Raw genomic sequence first — 26,928 nt, forward strand, 5'->3', positions numbered from 1 at the left:
TGAATCTGAGAACGGGCCCCACTCCTGGGTCCACTTCGGCATCTGCGAGCCTCCCTCCATCTCAGGTGCGCAGGAAGGAGGCCGTGGCTGTGCCGCGCAAAGTACCGCACGGCCGCGAGGTGGCGCCATAGCTGCAGCAGCGCCCGCCGGCCCGGGCCGCTCCAGATAAGAGTGTGCGGAAAGCGCGGCGGGGCTGAGACGCGACCAGGACGCGGGGAGGACGGACCAGCAGGACAGACCGACCGGGGGCCCGGCGGGCGGAGGGCAGCGCAGCGCAGCCACGTCCCCCCCTGGATCCGCCGGCAGCCGGGCCCGGGGCTTCCGACATGCCCCCCAGGTGGGTCCTAGGGCTGGGGACGGGGGAGGGACAGGGGACCCGAACAGCCCGGTCCTCGCGCGCTGGCCGCCTGGGGCGCATCCTCCGGCGCTGGCGCCCCCAACGCGGCTGGCGTTCAGGGCTCCGGGTGTCACCCCTAGAGGACTCAGGACCGCCGGGCCGCTGCTCTGCGCCGGGTTCACGGCGGGGTCAGCGGCCCGGGGCCGGCTCTGCCCGCACATGGGCTGGAGAGGCGAGGGGAAGGGAAGGGGAGCTGGCGGGCGGGGCTGGCAGGGGCGCTGCCCTGGCACAGCGCGGCGCCTGGCAGCGGGGCGGGTGGGGCGCCGACTAGGAGCTGCCACCGCCGCGGGGAGGGAAGCCCGGCCAGGCTGCGGCCGCAGGTAACGGGCCGCGCGCGAGGCCCTGGGGACTAGGCAGCGAATGGGGTCGGGCGGGCGAGCGGACGGCCGGGGTGCTCAGGGCTCGGTTCAGGCCCGGCGGCCGCTTGGCAGCCGAAATTGGGGGCCGAGAGGAAAAGCTGGGAGCCGAGGGACTGGGGCTGGCGCGCTCCTCCCGGCCTGTCTGAAGTTGGGAAACTTTTCCCCAAGTTTGGGGCGGCGGAGTTCCCGTGGAGAAGGGGCCGAGGGGAGCCGGGGAGGGAGGCGCCGGGCCCGCGAATGCAGAGCGGAGGCCGAGGCCGGGGCCGGGACGCGGGTGGGGCGCAGGCCAGGGTCAGGGCCGCAGCCGGCTGTATGCCGTGCCCGCCCGGGGCGCTGCCCCCTCCCTCCCCTGGGAGCTGCGTGGCTCCCCCCTCCCCCCCACCTGCTTCCTGCCTCAGCCTCCTGCCCCGATATAACGCCCTCCCCGCGCCGGGCCGGCCTTCGTGCTCTGCCCGCCACGGCAGCCGCTGCCTCCGCTTCCCGCGCCACAGCCGCCGCCCGGGGCCCCAACCGAGGGTCTGACAGCCCCCGGCCAGGGCGGCGGCACGGCGGGCACCGCATTGCCCTCCTCCGGACCTCTTCCCCCAACTGGGGCAACTTCTCTGGAGGCGGGAGGCGCTTTTTCACTCGGCTCCCTTGTATCCCACTTGGGCAAACTTCTCAGCCCTGAATGACTTTTCCTGAAGCGGACATTTTCCTCAAATCGGGTAACTGTTTCCACAAGGGTCGCTTCGCCGGAACAGTTTTCTCCTCGGAAGCCCCCAGAACCCAGGCAGAGTGCCCGGCTGCATCCGGGCCTGGGGGTGCCGGCCAGCCTGGCCTCCTCTCTGCCGGCTGGTCTCGGCTCCTTCTTCTGGTCTAGGCCGGCCGGCCCAGGCGCCCACTCTTGGAGGCCGCGGATTCTCCGCCAGTGCCCAGGCCGCCGTGCTCTATGCCCCTGCCCCTGCCCAGCTGAGGGGAAGGGGAAGTGCAGGGGAGAAGCGCTGGGCTGGGGGCAGGCAGCCAGCGCTCGGTGCGGCTCTGACCCCGCCGGTGTGTGTCCCCGCAGGAGAGTGTGCTGGGCAGACGATGCTGGACACGATGGAGGCGCCCGGCCACTCCAGGCAGCTGCTGCTGCAGCTCAACAACCAGCGCACCAAGGGCTTCTTGTGCGACGTGATCATCGTGGTGCAGAACGCCCTCTTCCGCGCGCACAAGAACGTGCTGGCGGCCAGCAGCGCCTACCTCAAGTCCCTGGTGGTGCACGACAACCTGCTCAACCTGGACCATGACATGGTGAGCCCGGCCGTGTTCCGCCTGGTGCTGGACTTCATCTACACCGGCCGCCTGGCGGATGGCGCGGAGGCTGCGGCGTCGGCCGCCGTGGCCCCGGGGGCCGAGCCGAGCCTGGGCGCCGTGCTGGCCGCCGCCAGCTACCTGCAGATCCCCGACCTCGTGGCGCTGTGCAAGAAACGCCTCAAGCGCCACGGCAAGTACTGCCACCTGCGGGGCGGCGGCGGCGGTGGCGGCGGCTACGCACCCTACGGGAGGCCGGGCCGGGGCCTGCGGGCCGCCACGCCCGTCATCCAGGCCTGCTACTCCTCCCCGGCCGGGCCTCCGCCGCCGCCCACCGCCGAGCCGCCGTCGGGCCCCGAGGCCGCTGTGAACACGCACTGCGCCGAGCTGTACGCCTCGGGCCCCGGCCCAGCCGCCTCGCTCTGCGCCCCGGAGCGCCGCTGCTCCCCGCTCTGCGGCCTGGACCTGTCAAAGAAAAGCCCGCCGGGCTCCGCGCCTCCCGAGCGACAGCCAGGGGAGCGAGAGCTGCCCCCGCGCCCAGACAGCCCTCCCAGCGCCGGCCCCGCCGCCTACAAGGAGCCACCGCTCACCCTGCCACCGCTGCCGCCGCTGCCCTTCCAGAAGCTGGAGGAGGCCGGACCGCCTCCGGATCCGTTCCGAGGTGGCGGCGGCAGCCCGGGATCCGAGCCCCCCGGCCGCCCCGACGGGCCCAGCCTCCTCTATCGCTGGATGAAGCACGAGCCAGGCCTGGGCAGCTACGGCGATGAGCTGGGCCGCGAGCGCGGCTCCCCCAGCGAACGCTGCGAGGAGCGCGGCGGGGACCCGGCCTCCTCGCCTGGGGGCCCTCCGCTTGGCCTGGCGCCGCCGCCGCGCTACGCGGGCAGCTTGGACGGGCCTGGCGCGGGCGGCGACGGCGACGACTACAAGAGCAGCAGCGAGGAGACGGGCAGCAGCGAGGACCCCAGCCCGCCCGGCGGCCACCTCGAGGGCTACCCGTGCCCGCACCTGGCCTACGGCGAGCCCGAGAGCTTCGGCGACAACCTGTACGTGTGCATCCCGTGCGGAAAGGGCTTCCCCAGCTCGGAGCAGCTGAATGCGCACGTGGAGGCGCACGTGGAGGAGGAGGAGGCGCTGTACGGCCGGGCCGAGGCGGCGGAGGTGGCCGCGGGGGCCGCCGGCCTCGGGCCCCCTTTTGGAGGCGGTGGGGACAAGGTGGCCGGGGCCCCAGGGGGCCTGGGCGAGCTGCTGCGGCCGTACCGCTGCGCGTCGTGTGACAAGAGCTACAAGGACCCGGCCACGCTGCGGCAGCACGAGAAGACGCACTGGCTGACGCGGCCCTACCCCTGCACCATCTGCGGGAAGAAGTTCACGCAGCGCGGGACCATGACGCGTCACATGCGCAGCCACCTGGGCCTCAAGCCCTTCGCGTGCGACGCGTGCGGCATGCGCTTCACACGCCAGTACCGCCTCACAGAGCACATGCGCATCCACTCGGGCGAGAAGCCCTACGAGTGCCAGGTGTGCGGGGGCAAGTTCGCCCAGCAGCGTAACCTCATCAGTCACATGAAGATGCACGCTGTGGGCGGCGCGGCCGGCGCGGCCGGGGCGCTGGCGGGGCTGGGGGGGCTCCCCGGCGTCCCGGGCCCCGACGGCAAGGGCAAGCTCGATTTCCCCGAGGGCGTCTTTGCAGTGGCGCGCCTCACGGCAGAACAGCTCAGCCTGAAGCAGCAGGACAAGGCGGCTGCGGCCGAGCTGCTGGCTCAGACCACGCACTTCCTGCACGACCCCAAGGTGGCGCTCGAGAGCCTCTACCCGCTGGCCAAGTTCACCGCGGAGCTGGGCCTCAGCCCCGACAAGGCGGCCGAGGTGCTGAGCCAGGGCGCACACCTGGCCGCCGGCCCCGACGGCCGGACCATCGACCGTTTCTCTCCCACCTAGTGCGCCTCTGGCCTCCGTGTGGCCCCGGGCGCGCCCCCCGGCGGCGCCGGCGGCCACCAGCAGGCGGGTGCCCCCCACCTCCGCATGCCCGGACGACAGTAGCAGCCGCGGCAGCGTCGCCACAGGGTCGGCGGCCTCACCTGGCCTCACTGCTTTGTGCCTTAGCCCGGGGGTGGGGGTAGGGGGGGGGGAGGAAACCCCGGGACGGGGGTGGGTTGGGGGAAGGGAGATTTATATTTTTGATATCAGCTTTGACCAAAGGAGACCCCCGGCCCTTCTCCGCCTCTTCCTGTGGTTCGTCGGCCCCCACCTCCCGGCTCCGTGCTGCTCTTGTGGGGGGAGGGGTGCCACTGTTGGGGCGCTCCCAGCCCTACCTCCGGCCCTTGCGACCACACCCATTCTCACTGTGAATCTCCCCGCTGGGGTCGGAGCGTTGGGCAGAGCTGGGAGCGGGGAGGGGACTGAGCCGGCCGGAGGGCCCCCCCGCCCCAGCCCCCGCCCGCCCCGGGACGGATAATGTGAAGTTCCTCATTTTGCACAAGTGGCACTAGCCCCAGGGCTCACCTTTCCCGCCCTCTGGAGTCAGAGGGCTGAGACGGCCCTGGCCTACCCGGTCTCCCACGCCCGCGGTGGTCCCCCCTCCCTTCCCTGGGGCCCCGGACCATATTTATTGCATGCGCCCTGGGCGGCCCCCCACCCCGAGCCCAGGCTGGGCTGGGCTGGAACGTGGTCTCTTTAGCTCCCTCCTCCTCGTTTGTATATTTCCTACCTTGTACACAGGCTCTTCCAGAGCCGCTTCCATTTTCTATACTCGAACCAAACAGCAATAAAGCAGTAACCAAGGACCCTGGACCCAGCGGCTCTCTTTGCCCTGCACAAGGAGCTGGGTGGGGCGCACGGGGGTGGGTGCTGGGGCTAGAAGCAGCACCCTCAGACAAGTGCAGTGGCTTGGACCTTCCCTCCCCAGCCCCAGAGACAGGTCAGCAACAGTTCAGGTATGTTTTATAACTGAAAATTTATTCAGGAAACAAAACCAGGGCTGCAAATGGAACAGAAAGGAGGGATGGGGGTCTCCCACCCACCCAGTCATTAACCTTCATCCTGGAGAAGGGATCTCAAAGAAGAGGCCAGGGACCCTATACCCCAAAGCCCAGTCTTCTGAGCCCTGTACCCTCAAATCATGGGCTGTGGCTCTCCTGCTCCCCATCTTTCTGGCCACATCTTTCGGGGAGGGCACTGCCTTGTTCCCATCATCTGGGCAGGCTGTGTAGTCAGTCAGGGGCCTCTGGGGGACTTCCCCACTGGTCCCATTAAAATTGACTCCTGGCTTCGCCTCCACATCCTGTCTTCCCCTAAGTCTTCCTCCAGCCCTGTGCCTGGCTTAGGGGGAGAACACAGTCCTGGTAGGAAGCCTCCAGAGGGAGACTGAACACAGGTGCCAGCTAGAAGCAACAAAAAATTCCAAGCATAGCCAGAAGGCCCCTGCACCTTCCAGGGCAGAGCTAGAAATGAATGGGGTGCAAACCCCAGGTCAGGCAATGCTCCTCGTGGGCACTGGCCTGCCCTACCCTCAGACTACTCTGAGCATTGCTCAGAGCACAGGGGCTTGGGAAAGGAGGTCAGGGGCAGGAAAGCTACATTAGGTTCCTGCCACAGGTACCACAGCAGAGTCAGAGAAGCTCCATGGCAAGGGACTGAGGGGCCGGGAAGGACTAGAAAGGGGGGAGGAGGGGGGTGGCTCAGGAGGGAGAGAAGGAGGGGGAGTTGGGAAGAAATTTTGTGAAGCAGGAAGAGAGCAAAAGGAAGGCCACTGAGGGGAGAGGGAGCAGGCAAAGGCAACCCAGGGGGCATGGGCCTGAGCGGGCAGAGGGCCCTTCCCTACAGACCCATGACCAACTGAGGGGAGAGCAGGTGGCAAAGCACAGGGGACCCAGGCGGCAGGGCAGGGAGAAGAGCAGCAGGGCGGGGGGAGAAGAGGTGAGGGCCTAGGGCTGCTGTTCCGGACATGGTGTTCAGAACCCAAATGGGGTCTCTGGGGGTCAAACAGGCATCAGGGACCCTGACAGACCTCCTGGGTACTCTCCTCATGACCAAGGCCTCTTGGACACTTTCGGGTCAGGGCTTCTGAAGACTGAGGGGACCCATGGTTTCACCTGCATCTGATGGAAATGCTAACCCCGCCCTGCGCCATCTCCAGCTGAGAAAGTGGCTGCATCTCCGGGCTAAGAGGCCTTCCGCTGGCCCTTGATCTGGACAGGGGGAGGGAGAAAGGCTGGGCATGGGGCGGCCCATCTGGCTCGCCCGCCTGCCATCACTGCAGCCAGCCACCTCCCTGCTAAATCCTGGCAGCCCAGGAGGGTCCCAGCACTTCCGCCCACCCTTAGGAGGGGCTCTGTGAGGAGCAGCTCCCCCACAGCACGGCCACGGCGTGGGTTGGAAGAGGATGGTTTATTGTCTGGGTGGACTGGTGGCTCAGGCGCGTGGGTGTCTTCTGTGCTACACCGGGCACCTGGCGGCCTTCTCAGGAGCGCTTCCATGGGGGGCGGCTGCGCCCCCTCAGCCCACCTGGGCCCACGTGAGGAAGGCTGGGATGTCCCGCACAGGCACGTTCCTGGTCAGCGCCTTCACACGCAGGTTCCGGTCGTCCGTCAACAGCACCACCTCCCTCAGCAGCCGGATGGGCTCCTCTGTGGGCACGAGAGAGCACGGGGACTCAGAGAGCAGGACGCGGAGGCCCTGGCTGCCTCTCCTCTTCTGGAGGGGAAAGCAGTCCGGGGGGCTCAAGGCCAACCATTTCTTGGCCCTCCCACAGGGCCTTTCCCTCACGCAGACCATGAGCAGAGGGCGCCCCTCCCCTGCGGGCTGAGGGAGGGCCGTCACGGGCCTAGGCTGGCCTTCTGTTCTGCACTCCTGCCCCCGGCATGGGACTGGGCCACCTCGTGCCCTCTGAGCCCCCCAGCCGGCCAGCCTCTGCACACCCCTCTTCTCAGGACTCTGAGCTGAGGCAGGAGAAGCAGCCTCCTGTCCCTTCTGACTGCAGGGCTAGTTCTGGGCTCATAAGACTCTCTTCTGCATTATCTTGCCCGCCCCAAGGCCAGTAGCCTGATGCTTGAGGTATTCAGAAGTAGGAAATGCAAGATGGAATATGAAACATATCCAGGGCTCCCAGGATGTGAGGAGGGGTGCTAGCTCTGAAGAGAGGAGGGCAAGGGTCCCCCGGCAGAGGCCAGCCAAGTTGGCCCTGAGGCTAGAGCCCAGAGATTCCCACCACTGAATAAAAGTAATCCACGTCTGTGGTATAAACCTTTTAAGCACAGAACAAGGAAGGTAAAGTTGACTGTCCCCCCGCCGCCCCGTGAGCTTCCTCATGTCTCTGTCTTGTCCCAGGGTAAGCTGTGTATGTTTCCAAAATTTCTTTATGTACATTTACAAGCATAGATACTTGTCATATAAGCTTTTTTTCCTGTAATGCTACAGTCATACTAGCTGTACTTCACTGAAATTCTAAAGATCTTTCTATGTCAGCACAAACAGCGCCTTCATTCCTTTTAGATGACCTTTTTTTTTTTTTTAAAGCAGGATGTCTTTCCCCCCAGTTCCTTAACCTTTTAATACTAATGTATCGGGGAGAATTTAAACTGGGGCCAAGGACTCTCACAAGTGACATCCCACCCCCGCTAAGGTCCCCCGGGTGGGAGGTCCACTCCTCATCCCCAGGCAGGCAGGCAGTGAGGCCCAGGAAATGTCCTGCAGGGCTTCCTGACCACGGGGGCCTGGTGGGGCTGGGGGACTGCAAATATCCGTGTCAGACCTGAGCAGTTTCAGGCTTGCCAGCTCCAGGCAGGGAGGCTGCGAGCTGGCTGTCAGCCTTGGGAGGAGTCTGGGGGAAGAGGGAGGAGAGGCTCGCGGGGTTGATGGTGGTGAGAGAAGGGGAGCGGCGGAAGGAGGGTGTGGTGGGAGGTGAGCGGCCGTGGCGGACTGAGAGGGCGAGGAAGGCGGCCGTGGGGAGAGGAGATGCTCTGAGACGCCCAGCAGCTCGAGGGTGTGTGGGCGGGGCGGGGTGACGGGCAGTGCCCTGTGGGGCTCGCAGCAGGCGGCCCGGGTCTGTCCACGGCCCCACTGCTCCTGCCCTGGGACTCAGACCAGGCGAGTCCCAGGCCTCACGGCAGCCAACCGAGGCCCGGAGTTGCTGGCAGGGGTCTGCAGGGGTTTCTGTGGATACTTTGAGACATTTTGAACAATAAACATCCTCTGTTTTGACACTGGTAACTTCACTTTGTTAGAAACCAGAGACTGTCATCCTGTCAGGCCCCATCCGCCATAATCCACATGATTTTAAAATTCAACATCGTTTACACATAAACATTTGGTGATGGTTTCTCTGTGAATCTGACAAGTTAATCTGCTAAGAATTCACACTGACAAATGGGGTTTGATTACACCAGCCCTTGCTGATGTAATTCTGATAGGGGCGGTCCCCAGGATGCCAATGGGTTCCTGTAGGCTGTTGGGGGTGAAGTGGGGGCTGGGGAGACTAGGGCCAAAGCCAAAATGTGTCTCTGCTGAGAAAGAAACAGCTCTGAGGCTGGGTGGGGCCACAGCGGTATCTGAACCGTACTTCCCAACAAGGCCTTCTGCAGTCCGGCCGACCTTGCCCTCAGAAGGTGCCCCTCCAGGAAGCTGCCTGGGAGCAGAGCCCCACCCCTCCGCTGGGCTCAGTGGGGCTCCTCTTTGCCCCCTGAATGCTCCGGATCTGCCCCTTAGGGACGGTGCAGGCGTACCACGTAGCTGGGGCCCTCTGAGGAACAGCAGCTGTGGGCGTGTCACCCGCCTCAGGTACAGGGCTGTGCGCGGCATGGGCGGTGCTGAAGCCGCGCGAGGAGGCTGGAGGGAAGGCAGTCCCGGGCCCGCCGGGCAGCAGGGCGGGGAAGCCAGCAGAGATGGGCTGGGCGACCTCAACACAAAGAAGAGGACAAGAAGGCTGCAGACATGCAGACAGGAGACCAAGAGCTGGGAATTATCAGCTGTGCAGATGACACTGAGCTGGAGAGCCTAGGAATTCCTTCCCGAAGAAGAAAGGGCTGGAGTCCCAGGAGCCAGGACCAACACCTGAGCCTCGCTGACTCTCAGAGGCCAGCTCAGGCAAGAGACAGTTCTGGGATGAGGTTAAGGTGCTCAAGCACCCCGAAGAGAGTCTCTGACCTGACAGGCTTCTGCTCACCAAAAGGGTTCTGAAAACCGGGCTGAGGGCTCCATCTGCAAGGTCCCACCTGCCTCCAGAGTGCTATGTCACACAACCAGAGAGACAGGAAGAGAAGGACCACTACTAGCTGGGGAAGTACTTCCACCCTGGCCTGATACAGGGTGAACATTCACGGATGAACTGAGAGGGTGAGCATGGCCAAGGACAGGGAGGTGGGGCCCTAGGGACCGCTAGGGACTGTCCTCAGCGGCAGAGGGCTGGGCTCAGGAGACCATGGCCGGAATAAGCTACAGTGAATCATAAAGACATTCTTGCTGTCAGAGAACTCACTGAGGACCCAAGAAAGGAAATGGATGCATGCAGAGGAGGAAAGTTCGCTGCCTGAAGCCCAGCTTCCTGGGTGAGGCCCGTCCTTAGCTGGCTGAGGGTCCACCTGAGGCTGGGGGAGTCGGGGGTGGGGTCTGACTTCCAGCACGGGGTGGTTGTGTGCTGGGGAGGAACTGGGTTGGCCTCAGGCTTGTATCAGGCCTCATCCCTGATTGTTACACTTCCCAGGCCAGAGTCAGGGAAGGGACCTAGGGCTGAGGCAGGCAGGACGAGGCAGGGAGGGAAGGGAAAGTCCCGAGGGGGAGGGGGCGCACTACCTTTGTTGGTGGGCATGAAGTCCTTCGCCTTGTCTTTACAGTAGTGGAGGCAACAGGAGAGGATCAGGTCATCGTTGTTACCCTGGAAGAAGACAGGGTGAGTGCCGCTGGGGTCACATCTCAGTGGCCCGCCGATCCACGCCCTGGACCTGCTTGGCCAGGTCCCACTGTGCTGAGAGTTACCCGGGGGACAAGGAACCCCCTCCTGGGCCTCGATGGCGGATGCCCCCTAGGGGCAGGAGGTCCAGGCTGGGGGGCCTGCCTTGAGCCCCTCCCTCCCAGGGCCCCTGTTCTGAAGGCTGGCTCAAGTGCTCCCGTTTTGCCCTGGGTCTCACCAGCTGGCCAGTGATGTCCTCGCTGCGGAAGGCGATGGATTCGAGTTCATTGCCACGGCTGGTCAGGGCCCGCAGGCAAGAGTCCCGACTCTCGAATCTCCGCTCGAGGAACTCAATGGACTTCCGGGCCTTTTCCTGTACCACGCGGGCATAGCCCCCGGCCCGGTGGTCTGTCTCCTGCCCCTTGGCTAGGCCGTCCAGCTCATTGATCACTGAGGAGACACAGTCCCACAAGGAATCAGCCTCAACAATCATGTCTGTCTTGTCTGTCTGCGCCCGAGGCCTTGCTTTCGCAGGCAACTTCTACCCGACCCCGGAGGCCACGTGGCCCCACAGGAGTCTTCCCATGAAACTGGGGGCCCTTGGCGGGCAAGAAGTGCCCTCGATGTTCCAAGTGTTCTCTCCTTTTTCTGCCTCTTCCCCTGGGCCCCACCCTTCTCCTGGGAGGGATTTACAGGGATTTTCTGGAGCTGCTGTATTCAGAGGAAGAAACCTGGCCCCTCCATCACATTCCTCAGTTATAGAATCAAATCAAGAGGGTCCCTCAGGAAAGGCAAGGGTATGCAGCAGCTAGAGGGAGAGGGGCACCCTCCCTCATCCACCCGGGCCCCCAGCTGTTCTATGCCTGTCCTTGGCAGAGCGCGAGGAGGTCACGGGGTGGGAAGTGGGGTCACGGCCTCACATGCAGGGACCCTGCTAGTCCCCTGAACCATTCCCTTGGCACTTTGACCTCGTCTGATACTGCACGTGTGTGTGTGTGTGTGTGTGTGTGTGTCTGCCTGCCTATGTGTCTGGGACACGGCTTCATTTTCTGGTGAAGATTCTTTCCAAAATTCCAGCCAAGAGCCTGAGGTCAAGTGGGAAATATGCACTCCTTGGGGGCTCCGGGGAGAGTTTGGGGTCTGAGGCCTCTCCTCAGCAGTGATTCATGGCTCGGGGAGTCGGCGTGAGCATGCTGTTCCATGGTGAGCCTGGCACTCACTGTCTGGGTATTCAGAGACACTTTCTGGAAAGGGCCCATGTGGGAAGACGAACACACACACACACACACACACACACACACACACACACACACACACACGCGCCTTCAGCAACCTGAAGCTGCAGCCTCCACACGATGTATGGCTGAGGTTGCGGAGTAGTGGTGGCTGAGTGTATGGTACACCAAACAGAACATCAAACGTGAAAAACTAGTATTCTATCCCAAAATCTGCTTTCCTGCTTCCAAACTAAACAGGCTTCAAAGGGGAAGCTTGTTTGTGCTTCTGCACCAGGCGGGGCTTCTTGATGCTGGGGTCAGGCCTAAGGAGCATGGAGCAGGTTAAAGAGCACAAGAGACAAGCGGGGAGGCTGTCAGCTTAACCCTCTGTGCTCTGGGCACAGGGCAGGGGCCCGCTCTCCTGTGACAGAGCTGGCATTTCCCGGCGCCCCTGAGGGCTGACTATTCTATAGCTGCCATCTCCTCTGGGCCCCCTTATATATTTGCTCCCTTCCCACATAATCTGGCTTCCCCCACTGGCCCGTAAGCTCACCAAGGCCAAGGGCTGCAGCTCTGCCTTTCATGGGCGACCTTGGGAACAAGGAGACAGAGCACATGGTGGGCCCCATCGGTGCTGGTGACCAAGAACTCGTCGGGCTGGGGTGGTGTCTGAGGCTCCTTCCAAGACTTAGGTGAACAGCCTGAGACGTGGCCGCCTCTCAATTACCCCATTTCCTGACCATCCAGCAAAGAGCACCCAATTCACTTTCTTACTCCTGAAAATCTCCTGGGCAGGAGAGCACAGGGACTTGCTCTCCTGAAAGCTGCCCAACCCGGGACCCAGTGAGGGCAGAGGGGTGGCTCCAACAACACGAGGGTCTGGCTTGGCCCTGGGGAGACAAGCTGCTCTACTTCTGAAGAACAGAAAACCTTCCTGTGGGTCTCAGGGCCTGGGCTGAAGAGGCTCTGGCCAGGCCACATGGGGAGGGGGAAGGAAGACAGGGAGGGTGGAGGCGGGCCGAGGGCCGCTTCAGTGCCAACATTCTCAGGTGGTGCTAACGTGTTTCCCACAACCCCCCAGGGTTCTACAGCCTCTGCAGGGGCGGATGTTTCCTGCCCTTTGTTTCCACCCTCATCTGGCACTAAGACACTGGGGACTGGGAGGGAAGGCCCAATGGAACATCTTGGCATGGATGTCAGAGGTGGCTTGGCAGGCAGACGGCCAGTCTGGCAGACCGTCCAGAGGCCAGGGCTTCCAAACTTGCTCCAAGTGGCTGCTGAGAGGGGACGTTAAGCAGCCCTAGCTTCCCAGTCGTCTTCCAGACCCCCTCCCTCCAGAGGACAGCTCTCGGCGCTAGCGGCTGTATGAGTTGTACAGACAGAAGCCCGGGGCCCCTCCTGAAGCCGACCCACCACAGGGCTCTGAGAACCAGGGGTGCCTTAGACAGTCCCTGGAGATGGCCCAGCTGGGCTCCTTTGGCCTGAGGGTGGAAGTGCGCGAGCCGGCCCTGAGACGATGACCCTGTACCAGCAAACAGCGACCAGACAGTGGTGAGGGCCCAAGTGGCAGGAATCCACAGGCGGGAGCCACGGGCTTGTGCTGGAGGGCCTCCATCGGCCTGGCCTTAGGGTGACACTGGCCAGAATAACGCTACCTCGAACCAACAGAATGATCGTGAAAAGCTACGAGCCCATCAGACCAAAGGCATCTAACCACTTCAAAATCCTCCCAGCCTCCCTGCCAGACCACCCAGCAGCACTGCCGTTATCTGCCAGGGCTGAGTGTTTACCAATAACGGGAACCAGCTTTGCTGTTTTACTGCGAGCTTTATAAGGATAAAAACAAGGGCTGGGCTCGGGCAGCCTCTGGTTGCTGGGACACAGGAGTCCATTTGCTCAAGCAGTTTAAGCCACGGATCAGCCATAATAATTCGAACTGCTTTGATTATTAAACAGTCTCCCTTGCCCCACGCATTCCCAACTTCCCTGCAAATCCTGTCTTACACACACGGCGGGGCTCTGCCTGCTGGGCCCCCGGGCTGCGGCGCGTGCGCGCAGAGGGGCCTCGCTGCGCATGTGCAGGGCGGGCCCGGCCCTGACTCACCGATGAGGGGCACCACCAGGATGTAGTTCCTGCTTTCCAGCAGCTGCGCCAGGCTGGCCAGGTGGTCAATGAAGCCGTTGGTGTCTGGTACGAGGAACAAGGGTCTGATCTCGAGCTCCATCTGCCTCACGTGACTCTGGTCCTCCAGGACAGCCTACGGGGACACAGAGTGGTGGATGAGCACGCCAGTGCCGGGCAAGCCCGGGCCCTGACTCTTCCGTGTGCATCAGCACCCTGCCCCCTCAGCCTCAACCCCTGCTCCAGAGGGACAGCCAGCCCCCCGTGGGGCTGGCCCAAGACAAACCCACGGAGACCAAAGGCTTGGGGAACAAGGTGTGACTAAAACCCCACGTGGGACTGAGAAGGGACCCTGATGGCATTCAAAATAAAGGGGCTCTGAAAGGAAGACCTGGGGCTAAAAATCAACAAGGCGCAGGAGAGTGGCTTCACACACGTTACTGAGAATACAGGAGGTACTTCTTAATCTAGATACTTTAGACACACACATATACTCAGACAGAATTTGTCATTTCCACTTACTTCACTGTGTAGTTAAGAAAGAAAGAAAAAGAACCACCTCAAAACCTATGCAAAAAAAAGTGATGCTGACAACTAATAATTGACACCACTGTCTCCCAGAGTGGCAGGAGTCCACACAGAGGGACAGATGACATCCCAAGTCACATGTCTGTAGAGAATGCCGTCTGGACTGACGAGAATGAAGACCGTCTTCCCCCGAGCAGCCGGGTGCTCCCTACGCAGGGGTCGTCTGTGTTCCGCCCGTGCTGCTTTGCCACAACTCTGCACAATCTATACTGCTTGTTTACTTGGTGTTTTTCTTTAGATGGACTTCAAGTCAACTCGCTTTTGTGGCTCAGCAAATAATATAAGTGGTATCGGGAGTCTGAGCGCCCAGGCATGTTTACCAGTTCAAGCTGAATTTCCGCAGTAAGGAGTCAGCGTGTCTCCTACGCATCACTAAAAAAACCCCTCGGGCAGTACCAGTGGTCTGGGCAGCACACCTCGGAAAGCTCATGGCCTGGAGCTTGTCAGTCTTACATGTTCCCATCTTTCAGGGTCGTTTCCAAACCCATTTGGAAAAGCCCAGCTTTCTCAAGTCTGACAGGGCACGCGTGGCGGAGACCCTGGGAGATAGGCTCTGGGTCCACCTGTCACTAGGGGCCTGGTCACTCTCCGGCTGCTTCGTCTTCTGGGGACCATGGCCAGGAAGCAAGCTGGTTTGTGGGCATCTGCCCAGACCCCGTGCCCCCAAGTGTGGAGCTGGAGGACACCAAACCAAGCCTGGCAGGGGCCCGGTGCGCAAGTCCCAGCCCTGCCCTGCCCTCCTGTGGCCTCCTGCCACACACCAACTTGCAGGCACACAGACACGAGCCCCGAGCAGGGGAGGAGATGTGCGTGCCAACTGAGATGGGGCCCATGGGCTGGGCCCTGGCCACTAACAGTCAGTGAGGAAGGTGTTCAGGTTTCGCTGGCAGTGACACTAAAACTGAAAGGGCATGCCTCCGAACGCCGGGGGTGGCGCCTCTGTGACCTGCTGGGGACCTTTCCCTTTGAGTAAGTCGCTGCTGCCACTGCCACCAGAGCTGGTGGAAGGCACAGGGCGCCGGCGGGCATGAGAAATGTGGCCCAGGGGCTTGCCTGCAGTCTCCTGCGGCTCTCACTTGGGGAGGGAAAGCACCTGGCCTGCGGGCCACCTTCCCAGGAACCCGGGTCCCCGGCCCTCGCCCTGGGGCTGCCAGCCAGTGGGTGACACACATTCCATCGAACTCAGCCTGGGCATTTTAAAAATATTACTTCTCAGTGTGAGTGAGTCGACACAGAACATGTGTGATGGCGTGGGTATTTTGTGAGGACAAGAAACGGTCCCCGCTCAAGCTCAGCAAACACCCCAGCCTCTCCTCATGGGTGGGGCTCCAGCCTCTGCTCCTGTCACCCCTCTTCCCAGGTCTCAGGGCTCTCTAGCTGCCTTTCCACTGCCAGGAACGTGCTCTTGGTGTCCCGGGCCCCCAGACCTTTGTCTTTCTCGGTGAGAAGCGGCAGGATGAGCCCTCTTGTCGGGTTTGCCTGAGGATGGCATCTCTGCCGCTGCCTCCCCTGCATAGACCCGTCACGTCTTAGTTTTCCTGCCTCCAGAAGTGACCCTCTGGCCCTCAGGCTGACCCTAAGGAAGTGGCACTGGCTGCCCTTTCTACCCTGCGGGAACAATGAGCTCCCAAGACCTCGGACCAGCCTTCCTCACCGGGGGGGCCCTTAGGCCAGGTGGCTGAGGGAGGCGGGGGGCTGAGCCTGCTTGGGTGTTTTGATGACAGGACGGAAGAAAAATCTAGGCACAAGGTCCAGGGAAGCGTGCGCCGTCTGAGTTCCTTGAGTGCTGGCTCAGGGCCAGAAAGGTGAACGGAGGCCACGGCGTCGTGGGGAGGTGGCAGCCTGGCTGGGTCCCCGGGGTGGGTGGGACCGAGCTGCTGAGGGTGGTCGGGGCTGTGCTGCCACTATCCGGTCCCGGGGACACCCGCGGACAACTTCCCTTAACCTGGTTTCTGCCCAGTGACTCACCGCACCACTGCTTCCTGTTCCCCACATGCCCTCCTGGGTCTCAGGAGATTCGATGAAGCTGCTCCCCCTTCTTTTGGGGATACCAGTAGGCCTCTGGGGGGGGGTCATGCCTGGGTCATGACACTAGCCCAGCCCCCTTAACAGAATTCAGACGAGGAAGGATTGGGAATCGCAGGCCCTTGTCTGTGGGTGTCGGTGTTTCCGGTCCTCTGAGTGGCGCTGTGTGTGTGTGTGTGTGTGTGTGTGTGTGTGTTTAGCATTTGCCCTCCCAACTTTTCCAGATTTTACCCGTCAGATTCCTGGCAGCTGTGCGCGGCGCCTGTGCCGGCCGTCACGTCCCACTCTGATCCCTGGGTCGCACGGTGAGAGAAGGACACAGGATGCGCAGGGAGTGAAAAAGTGATGTCGGTGGGGCGAGTGCCAAGTCCCCACTCAGAGCCATGGGACGCTCGGGGAGAGGGGAAGCATGCTGTCGCGGAGTTCAGAGGCCGGTAGTGAGATTTATTTTTGTTTGTATGAGCAAAAAGCTGCAGAAGCCTCTGGTGGGGGTGAGGGGGGCGCAACTGGAATGCTGTGATTCAGACAGACTGGCCCTGGCCCGGAGTCAAGTGTGCTGACCCGGAAGGAGAGGTCCTTAGGAACCCTTCTCGTTGCGGCGAAGGCTGGGCCGCAGTGGTCCTCTGATGCAGAGCTGGGAACCCTAGGGAAAGCGTGGACATGCTGGATCAGACCAGGGGTGACAGGGACCATGAAGTCATCCAGTGTGAAGAAGGAAAGAAGTTAACTGTGTCTGAAGGCACTCAGTAACTGACTTTCTCTCAAGCCCAGAGGCACCCTGGCGCAGGCTAGTGGGGACCTGGGAGGGGGCTGGTCCACAGCGACATCTGAGGAGGAAGCTACAGGGCCGGGGTCCCCAAGAAGGGCTCCTTCACAGGTTAAGTTCCTCCTTCGATGTGCTGGGGATGACTGGGGGAGGCTGACCTTTTTATAAAGTTGAGACACTGAGAGTTACAAATAAAGGCACCGCCGTTAGTTCACACGGGAGTCGTGGAACTGGAGGAGCTCGGGTCACAGAGCAGCGCCAGGTCAAGAGCAGGCCTTCCTTCTGCTCAGGGCTCCACAGGGACTGCAGCCACAGGCTGATGGGACTGTTGATCCCTGGGCCTCTCTGGCCAGACCAATGTCTTCACCAGAAATGAGAAGTGTGGTAACACAACGAATTTCCACGCTCATCCTGTGTCTGAAAGTATCTAGCTAGATGCCTGATATTAGTAACAGCCAATTTCAGTTTCCATTCTTCCTGCCCAACTCCATTTTTCACCTTTTATATATCCAGTGGGGGTGACTATCTGGGGCAGCCACTAGGGAGCAGAGCTGGGGATGGCGAGGCGGTGGACTGCTGATCTCTGTTATGAGATTCACGGTGCTCTTTTTCCTTTAACTAAAGTTATATGGAGTATTTAACTATTTAAAGTTAAGTGGAGGTATTTAAAAAAAATTTAAAAACCTGGAAAAATGGGAATGAAATATAAACTAGGAAAAGCTGGTGAGATAACCACCGGCATTGCAGGCAGACATTCTTGTTTTTGGGGACACACTGTGCAACATGTGGGGTCTTAGTCCCCCAACCAGGGGCTGAACCCACGCCCTCTGCAGTGGGAGCTTCCAGTCTTATCCACTGGCATTCCTTTCTGAGCTGCAGAAATCCATGGGTGCAGATACTGCATCTGCTCCACAAAGCAGCCTGGGTCACTGGCTTCCCTTAGCATCTTCATTGCAGGGGGGTTGCTCATGGGAACATTTCTGCTTAGGATCCCTTCTCTGGATATTCAGAGTCGGTACCACAGAGCTTAACATATACTTGCTGTCTTTTTCAAGGTTATAATTATGATGACTTGCCTGCTACTTCTTGCTGCCCTTTCAATGGACAGGGAGTGGCAGGGCCAAGCATGCCAACCCTGGGCTTGCTCCAAGCAGCAGCCCAAGGGTATTTTGGCCGAAAAGCCTGACCTCTCTCAGGATGACAGCCCCCTGTGGATGCTGCCGGAGCCAGAGAGGTGCGAGTGGCTGAAGCGAGCTCTGGGATGGGCGTTTGCCCAGCTCCACGGGCTGCTGTGCCTTCCTGTCCTGGCGTGAACGTGCCCCTGGCCGGGTAGTGCGCTGGCTCCCGCCCCGTCTCCGACAGTTAGGAGCCAGGGCTGAGTGTCCGCCTTCCGCTGGATTCCATACAGGTGTGGGGGCTCTGTGTATGCCCCATTGTTCCACAGCGCCGCCCCCCGCAGCTGGGTGGCAGTGTGAATGGGCTGCAGCTATATTTAGCATGAAACTCCTGGGGCCGTCACAAAGGAATGACCGCATCTTCAGGAGGGTGGGTGGGCGGGAAGGGGACAGGGGAGCAAAGCTATTTTCAGAACACATGTCATTGCTGGCTACGGAGCAAGGCTGTGGCCATAACGCCGAGGGAAACAATAGCTGTGGCCAGAGGAAGAGCCTGTTATGTTTCAGGTGGGATGTTTGCAACTGCTCAGGAAACCTGACCCCGCCCGACAGCAGCACAAATCACAGCAGAGCCTCGTGGAGGCAGAGAGGAGGCGGGGGATTCACAGGGCCAGGGTGAGGTGCCAAGAGGCCACGCCTCGAGCCCGGAGGAGGATTTTCAGCGACTGCTGTGCCCTGGAGGCCTGGTTAGGAATGAAACACTTCTGACCAATTTCCCAGACAAACCAGGCTCCCTGCTTTGGTCTCTGACACCTCCCGAGAAGGGCAATGCGAACAACAGGAACTCGGCAGAAGGCAGCAAGGTGGGCACAAGCAGGGCAAGATGCAGAGCCGCCTCGGGCAGTGGGCGAAGGCTGGGCTGAACCGAGAAGGCGGTCTCGAAGCCTTCCCTGGGTGGGCGGACTTGGCCCCCAGCGCCCAGGGCCCGGCCTGGGTGCTGAGGCTCCAGCTGCACAGGTCCTGAGAGCTGCCCACACCCCTTTCCTGACCTCCAGCCGGCCCCACTCACCAGCCTCTGTGCAACGCCGGAAGCGGGGAGGGACAGGCTGCGGAGGAGGCCAGGCCTCGCCTCCCCCCATCCCGCAGCTGAGCGCAGGCCCAGGGGTCTAGGTGGGAGCGGGGGAAGAGGGGGTGTGGCTCTGGCCCCAGATCTCAGTTGGACTTTACAGCCAGCATGGGGGCCGGGAGGGTTTTTTCCAACCCCATCTTCATATCCCCTTCCCCAAACATGTGTGGTTCCTGTTTTGCTGCATCTGTAAAAGGCGCTGGGAGCTGGGGACCTGCCTTACACCTCTTGGTTAACACCCCTGGAGACGGAGGGGGTTCGGAGCCGTGTAATTTACAGCCCATCTCCCCGATCTTAATTCACCCGATGCTCCTCTCTTCCTTATTGTATTAGTGTGACCAGGTACCTGCCAACAATAATGGCCTCTCCAGCTAGGAGCCTCTCCCCCACTCCCAGGACAATTTATACCTTTTCCTTGGGATTTTCCCCCCTTAAATTAAACAAAAAGAGGAAAAATAAGAAAAGGTTAACGTGGGTTTGGAGCGCTGCAGCCCCGTAGTTCTGGGCAGGGAGCCAATGGCCTGAGGGCACACACATGTGTGTGCTCTCCCAGAAGGGCCTTCACCGGCCCTGTTTTACAGCCACCTCGGCACAGACTCCAGGGTTCACGCATATGGCCAGACAGATGTGTCTGGCTTACGTTCAAGGCTGGAAAATGAAGAATTATGGAAGTGAAGGGCCCCGGGCATTAAAGGGGGGCGGGGAGAAGGGAAGGGGGGAATTTTTTCTCTGCTGAGAAATCCTCCTGTGGCCGTGAGGCTGGAGGAAGAGGGCTGACAGGAGGCAGGCCGCCAGCAGCGGCGCATGTGGGGCCTGCTCTTAAAGGGGCCCTAGCCGCCCGGCCTGACGGCCCGCAGCAGGCCCTTGGTGCCTGGACCCGAGCATCCTGCTCCGAGGGAGCCGGACGGGCTCCCCAGGCAGCAGCGGCCACAGGCACCAGAAGTCAAGTCCCGCATGGGACCGCTGTCAGGTACTGCTCGTCACTGGGGAGGCCGGGCTGTCCACAGCGCTCGGGACAAGGCCAGGTCCCCTCGGCACGTGCTCCTCCAGCGGCCAGCACTCCCCTTTGGTAACAGGGCTCGCTCCCACGACACATCACTGACCTCCGTGCCAGTGGACACTCTGGGGCGGGACTTCCTTGGTTTGCCTCCATGTACCCTGGTAACCAGCCTGGTAGGTGCTCAGCACTGCTTACCACACTGAGCGGAAGACGCAGGACCTGATTCCAAGGAGTTCATGGTGCAGCGGGGGAACAAACCCAGCAATAAGTGTAATCTGAGACACGATATACATTTCACAAGTGAAGTATAAATCAGTGCCACAGGAGCACTTAACAGAGAGGTGAATTCCTCCTGGGGGGAGTCGGGGAAGGCTTCACTGGGGAGATGGGGTTTCGCCTGGGGACTGAGGGAAGAATAGAATTTCAACAGGTAATAGGAAATGTGGAGCAGAAAAAAGGGTACTTGGGCTTGAGGGAGCAGCAGGAACCAAGATGTGAGCGTGGGGAAGGGGAGCGCCGTCTGGGGATGGTGGGCGGAAGGAGGGTTGGCGCTGTCCAGGCAGCGGGGACGGAGTGTCTGGATGGACGGGCACTTCGCGTGCACTCTTTCTGAGGGAGGTGCTGTCACCACTTTTGTCTGACAGGTGAGAAAACGGGCTCAAGGAAGTCAAAGCATTTGTCCAACATCCTACAGCTTGTGAGGGCTCACGGGGAATGGGAGAAGAGGCTGGGAAAACAGACTGGGAACAGCCTCAGATGCCACAGTAAGGAATTCAACCTTATTAGGCAAGCAAAGGTGCTGACGATTCCTGGGCAGGGGAGTGGCGCTTTTGGGAAGGGAACGATGAAACTGTATAATGATGCACTGCAGGCAGTGAGCCTGGTTCACAGACCTGGTCCCACAACTTCAGGAGCTGCCATTCACAGACTCCAAGGTAAACAGGACCCCGTCAGACTTGTGCCGTGCAGGGCTGCTGGCTCCAATCTAGCCAATCCCTGGGCTAAAGCAGCAGCTGTGGCGATGGGAATGGAGAGGAGAGGAGGGCATGAACGAGTGAACAGACAGGATCTGATACGAAATCAGACATAAGGGGGCGTTCCTGGTGCCTCAGTGGTAAAGAATTTGTCTGCCAGTACAGGGGACACAGGTTCAATCCTTGGGCCGGGAAGATCCCACATATTGTGGAGCAATTAAGCCCGTGCACCACAGCCACTGAGTCTGTGCTCTAGAGCCCGGGAGCCGCAGCCACTAAGCCCATGTGCCACCACTACGAAAGCCTGCATGCCCGAGAGCCCGTGCTCTGCAACAGTGAGAAATCCATGCATCACAACTAGAGAGCAGCCCCCACTCGCTGCAACTAGAGGAAAAACCTGTGCAGCAATGAATACCCAACACAGCCAAATATAAATAAATGAATAAAAATAAAAAATAAAAGAAGCAGACATGAGGGCGTAGAAGCCAGTGAGGAGCTTTAAGATGATGCTCTCAGACTTCCTTGATAATTCAGTGGTTAAGAATCTACCTGCCAAAGCAGGGGACATGGGTGTGATCCCTGATTCAGGAAGATCTCACATGTTGCGGGGCAACTAAGCCTGTGAACCAAAACTACTGAACCTTGCCCTAGAGCCTGTGCTCTGAGACGAGAGAAGCTACTGCAAGGAGAAACCTGAGTACCACAGTGAAGAGCAGACCCCACTCGCCACAACTAGAGAAAGCCCAAACTCAGCAGCGAAGACCCAGCACAGCCAAAAAGTAACAATAAATAATTTTTTTAAAAAAAAGATGAAGCTCTTTTTGGTATCATTCATGCACCCACTGAACAAAAATATCTGCTGAGTGTCAACTCTGCATGCTAAGACTAAGAAGTAAGAGAAAGGAAGGAGAAGAGCAAGTGAAGACCGATGGTCTAGAAGCCCAGGAGGTTGGTGTGGTCGACAGACAGAATATGAAGGTCCTTGTGAGCTGGAGAGAGGTGGCTTTAGGGCCCAAAGCCACAGGGAACTCAAGCGTGATGAAGAACCAACAAAGACAAGTACTTGCGGACCTCTGATACAATCGACTCTATGACTGTTGGGGTGAGAGTCAAGAAATAGAGGTGGTGGTATCGAGACAACTTTTGGGATGACTGATGGTGAGGAAAAAAAGAGCTTCAGTTCAGGAAGACAGACATCCTGAGGATGAAGCTCTGAGGGCCAGGACAGAGGTTTACAGAGATCACGAAAAGAGGGAGGCAGCGGCCATACCACCGTGACGGTGATGCTGTAGAGGTACCACACGCTTAACTCCAACTGGCCGACTAGTACACACATGCCTAAAGGCCCACGGATCCCAACAGACAGCTCTTCCCAGGGCAGGGCTCTGTCCAGTGGACCATCAGTCTGCTGTCAGCCCTCGGTGTGCCACGAGCACACCCTATATGCCACGCGCTGTGCTGGGGCCTGACGTGCACCAGCTCCTGCAGGCCTCACGGCCATTCCACGAGGGAGGTGCTGTCACTACTTTCACTGTGCAAATGAGGAAACTGGTTCCGAGAAGTTAAACCATGTGCCCAAGACACATGGTTGGTGAGTGGTGGAGCCCAGCCTGATCAGGTCGGCCTGACCACACGCACTACGCTCCATGCCAAAGGCCAGAGGTGGGTGAAGAGAGGGCTGAAGACAGACATCCCTGAAGAGGACTGGCGCTTCCCCACGTGTGCAGCTAGTCTTAAAGCAGGAGCGCGGCTGGCCCTTCCCCGTCTGCCCTGACAGATAAGAGGAATAGGTAAGAGGAAGTGAGCTTATAGCACAAGAGCTGGACCTGGGAGAACCATAAGGAAAAGTCTGCGAGCACGGACAGCATGGGTCCATGAGAGGCCCGCTGATGTGAGAATCCTGGTGTGGAGATGGAGTAGTTTCTCTCTGAAGGGTTTAGCGTGTCCTATCCAGAGGGACGCGGCTATTACAGTGGGAATACATGCACGCAGACTGTCGCCATGACACCGGCTCACCCCCGAGAACAGGTGTTCTCAATAGACAACCCTGGTTTCTCCAGGAGTGTCTGCACAAGGCTCAGGGGAACTGGGAAACCCCCGAAACTATGTGAAAGGTCGGTCTGTGCGGCATCACAGATCATCACAGGGGGAGGAGCTTTCAGCAGATTCTTGGGGAAGAACCTGACCCTGCCTTGGATCCCAGGAGGAGGGGGACTGCAGGCGCCGAACCAGAATTGAGCAGCAGAGGAAGAACACAGGTGGTGGAACCAGTCAGGTCCCAGCGAGAGTGTCCTGCTCACCCCCACCCCCACCTCCCCTGGGCCCTGGGCAGACCACCACCCACCCCAGAACCGCGTGCCTGGCCGGGCCCCACCTGGATCTTCTCCTGGCGACGCTGCTGCTCCGCTATCTTCCTGGCCAGAGCCAGCTTCTTGGCCCGAAGTTCCCTGATGTCATCCTCGCCCCCGCTGCCTTCGGCCTCCGAGTCTTCCTCAAAGTCTTCAATCACCACGTCCTCCTCCTTCGGTGGGGGTGCAAGTCAGGAGAGAGAGGAGACCGTGAGCCCACAGCACTGACCAGACCCACCCTTTGGTCCCTCCCGCATCTCAGCTCAGGCTTCTCGACCATTCCCTGCACAGGGCCCCATGGTGTGTGCTCCCCTCAGCCTGGGGAAGTGTCACGTATTCCCCTGGCTCTCCTGTGCACTCCAGGGTCCTCCTCTTGCACACTCATAGATCCACACTGTATCTACTTCCATGCCTATAGTCACAGCCCTTTCTTCTTTGCACATACTCCAAACGTCAAACTTTGGGCCTATTTTCATTTTGAAACTCACCAAAGGGGGAAACGACAGAGAAAGTTAAACCACCCAACTGAAGTGTAATTCATTCCAACGATCTGATAGGAATCACTCTGGCCCACAGCTGGGAGCTGGGCGTGGACGCGCCCTCGCCCCAGACGGCGTCAGGGAGCAGATGCTGCAGCTCAGCGGACCTTGCCCTGGTTTCTTTTTAAGACCACAGGCTGGCGGTGTGAGGGCTGGGGGCCCCATGACAGGAATTCACATGACACGACCTTGCACAGCTGCCCTCCAGAGGCCGGGACAGACTGGGAGAAGGCGGGCTAGCTCAAGGAGTCTCCTGCCAGGCTGGAGGCGCCTTCCCCAGGGATGGCACCTCCCTGCTCGCAGCCTCGGCTCTTAGAGGCCACTACTCCCCGGGTGGTCCTGGGCTCCACTTCTCACTCCCTCACTCTTGGCCTTGGTCAGTGGAGAACATGCAGCTGCCCGAGAGAGCTCCCTTGGAGGGACAGCGTTAGCACTGGTAACGGGGTGGTTGAGCAGAAGATTCCTGGGTCTGAATGATGACTGGATGGTAATAATGATGATGATTATGACAGTAACAGCTGTCATTTACTGAGGGCTTACTATGAAGCCAGGTACCCGGCTAAGCATGTTTCACGTATTAATAACTCATTTAATACAACAGCCTGTGAATGGATGCTATCATCACCCCTAGTTAATAAAATGAACAAATAGAGGTCTAGAGAGTTAAACAATTTGCTCAGGGTCACGAGGTGAGCAAGCGGCAGACCAGGGATTCAACCCTCAGTGAGACTGATTCCAAAGTCTGCGCTCCTACCAACGACCCTCAGAGGTGCAGGTGCAGCCCCAGACCTAGATGGAGCTCAAGACCAGCTTCAGCAGCCCAGCTGAGCTCCCGAAGGCCCATAGGGATCCTGCTCAACACAGGCTACCCTTTCCTCCAACTGCCCGTTGCAGTGGCATTCCGATGGACACGCTTTGCGGAAAGTGGTTAGCAGTGTGTGTCAGTGGGTAGGCAGTGCCTTGTCTTAGGAGGAGAATTGAGGGGTGGGGGGTTAGGTGTGTCGGCAGCATCCTTAAGGAGACGGGCTCTGTTCTGCTCGTGAAGAATGATGTCTGAATAAACAGCACCCCCCTTCCTCTCTTGATCACCTTAAGTGACTCAGTCTTACAGGGTAGAGAGGGACGGGATCTCAGGATGGGGCCACTAACCTAAGAGGTCTCAGGGGTCTGGGGTGCCGTCTGCAGCCACTACTCATCTGACAATCTGCAGGCTCCCGCAGTGTCACCCACTTCCAGAGTGGCCCAGGGCTTGGGAAGGAGGAAGGCTCTCTCTGCACACTTACTTCCTGTCTTAGGGGTTAACCTGGACGGGGTGAGTGGAGTCAGGTCCCTGGCCGGTCTGTGGGAGACACTGCCCTTGCCTGCTCTGATCAGGGATACACAGGGTTATCATGGGGCTCGCGCTGAGCCTGACTGAGGTCAAAAGAGGGTCAGCGAGGCTTGTCTGAGGTTGGCTCAGCTCTCACACCAAACGAGGAAGTGCAGGGTTGTGAAATTACACAGACCAGGGTAAGCAGGGTTTCCCAGGGGCCACTAACACAAAGGAACCCAGGAGGCTCGTGGGAAAAGGAAGAAGTGGGCAGCACGGCGTGGGTCACAACCTTTGTCTGGTCAAGAGGCCTTGGCAGGAGGGAGACAAGTGTGACACAGCCGAGATCTGGGGCCAGGAGCTGGACTGCTCCTTGCGAGAGGGGAAGAGCCCCTGCCCCTGGGCTCGCCTGCCGCCCTGGATCTGGTCCTGCAGGCTCCTGGGGCCCAAGGACATCTCCTGCAGTACCCTGGAGAGCTACCTTGCTCACCTTCTACTGCCTGCCTCAGCCTTAAAACATGGCTGAGAGAGCCTACTGCGGCGCTACCCCGCCCAGGAAGCCTGGCTGGCACCCAGAGCTTGGGTGGCACTGCTCTGCCCTGCCCAGAGCCTGGACACCCTGGTGGCTTTAGCAAGCCCACTGGCTCCTCCCATACTGACAGCTCATTCCTTCCCATTATTCCCTGCCCAGGTTTCATCTGGAGGGCCTGGAATCATGGGCTCAGCTTCATCCCTGGAACCACCTCTCGCCTGGAAGCGGAGCCCTGTGTCATCAGGGGTGGGGTGGGGTTCTCCAGCTATTCCAATGAAGCCCATCCAAGACTGTGCTGCTCTGAAGACTCTGAAGCAAAGGTGGCCACTCTATCACTGCCTCAGATCACCAGCGGCAGCTTCCAGCTGACATCTGGCTTCCCGGGCCTGCTGCTGATTTCATTCCCGAACCCCGCCCTGCTCCACCGGGCGCTGGAGACCGCCGCAGGCCAAATGACTGTGCTGGCCGACGGCTGACCTGGCCTCTGGCTGCAGTTGCTTCCGTCCCCTCCTTGAGTCCCACGTTCCTTCCCACCTAAGCCCCCTCTGCCTCTTAACACTGGCGGGGTGGGGGGCAAAGAGGGAAGAGATGAGCATCAGGCAAAGCGGGCTCTGTGTGCACCCTCAGCAGACAGTCATCCACCCCAGACACGCAGCAGGGCAGCGGGCAGTGGCAGTAAACGCACGCACGCACCCGCAGTGCCCCACCTCACAGCCACTCACCACCCACAGATGGCGGGGCAGCTGGCAGCAGTGTTCAGCTTAAGCTGACACACAGACCCCCTGCGCACAGAACCGCAGTAACAGTCAGCCCCAGAAAGAAACCTCACGCACGGTGAGGTGAACACCAGTGGGGTCTGGCAGGGGTGGGCACTCGGGCTGGTGCACACACATACATGCACACACACCCTGTCTGGAGTGAGTGAGGCGAGGGCTACAGGAACAACCAAGGGCAAACAAACAAGAGGAGCATTCCTTAATCACATCAGGATGTGCAGGAGGGAGGGCGGGAGGCAGCGAGGGAGGGGGCGATTTTCCACACGGGGCCAGCAATGTCAGCTCTTCCTGTACGTGTGCTGGAGACTGCAGTTCGGGCCTGTGCTGTGCCGGGCTCCACACATCCATAAACTTGATCCTCGGCCTGAACCCTAACACTCCCCACCCCCCCGACCCCCTTCCCTAAGCCTCCAGAGCTGCACATTATTAAACTCCTTCTTCCCTCCCTTCTCCTCCAATGCAACATTAAAAAGAAGCATCTGGAACTCGTAGCAGAGCGAGATGGAGGCACTGGGGGACTGGCAGGAAGGGGCACCAGCAGAGTGCACTCTTGAGGAGCCGGCTGGTCACGTCGGCAT

The 26,928-nt window shown here is 60.2% G+C and overlaps 2 protein-coding genes and 1 long non-coding RNA gene across 8 annotated transcripts in view; 2 read left to right on the top strand and 1 right to left on the bottom strand.

Annotated features, from left to right (window-relative positions):
• Nucleotides 1-195: 195 nt before the first annotated feature.
• On the top strand, nt 196-4,814 carry HIC1 (HIC ZBTB transcriptional repressor 1). Of its 2 annotated transcripts, none has more exons than XM_027975136.2 (2): nt 196-337; nt 1,805-4,814. In XM_027975136.2, the coding sequence occupies exon 2, from the start codon at nt 1,825-1,827 to the stop codon at nt 3,967-3,969; it is 2,145 nt and encodes a 714-aa protein (XP_027830937.1). In that variant the 5' UTR covers nt 196-337; nt 1,805-1,824; the 3' UTR covers nt 3,970-4,814. The 2 variants fall into 2 exon arrangements, with proteins under 2 accessions (XP_027830937.1, XP_027830936.1); XM_027975135.2 differs by lacking the exon at nt 196-337 and adding an exon at nt 1,196-1,463.
• A 151-nt stretch (nt 4,815-4,965) lies between these two features.
• Nucleotides 4,966-26,928, bottom strand: part of SMG6 (SMG6 nonsense mediated mRNA decay factor) — a 201,269-nt gene continuing 179,306 nt past the window's right edge. For 4 of the 5 annotated variants that reach the window (XM_015098571.4, XM_012185470.4, XM_012185475.5 and 1 more), the window contains 5 exons: nt 23,221-23,367; nt 13,235-13,388; nt 10,152-10,363; nt 9,817-9,898; nt 4,966-6,656 (listed from right to left, as the gene is read on the bottom strand). In XM_015098571.4, coding sequence (XP_014954057.2) covers nt 6,526-6,656; nt 9,817-9,898; nt 10,152-10,363; nt 13,235-13,388; nt 23,221-23,367 — 726 coding nt within the window. In that variant the 3' untranslated portion in view covers nt 4,966-6,525. Of the gene's footprint in view, nt 6,657-9,816; nt 9,899-10,151; nt 10,364-13,234; nt 13,389-16,288; nt 16,509-23,220; nt 23,368-26,928 lie in introns of those variants that run through there. The other variant, XM_042255500.2, reaches the window with a different exon arrangement.
• LOC132657402 (uncharacterized) lies at nt 18,447-26,841 on the top strand. Its single transcript, XR_009595521.1, has 2 exons — nt 18,447-18,609; nt 25,734-26,841. It is a non-coding gene; the product is annotated as an uncharacterized LOC132657402 (long non-coding RNA).

The sequence above is a fragment of the Ovis aries genome, chromosome 11, assembly GCF_016772045.2.
Source record: "Ovis aries strain OAR_USU_Benz2616 breed Rambouillet chromosome 11, ARS-UI_Ramb_v3.0, whole genome shotgun sequence".
NCBI lineage: Eukaryota > Metazoa > Chordata > Mammalia > Artiodactyla > Bovidae > Ovis > Ovis aries.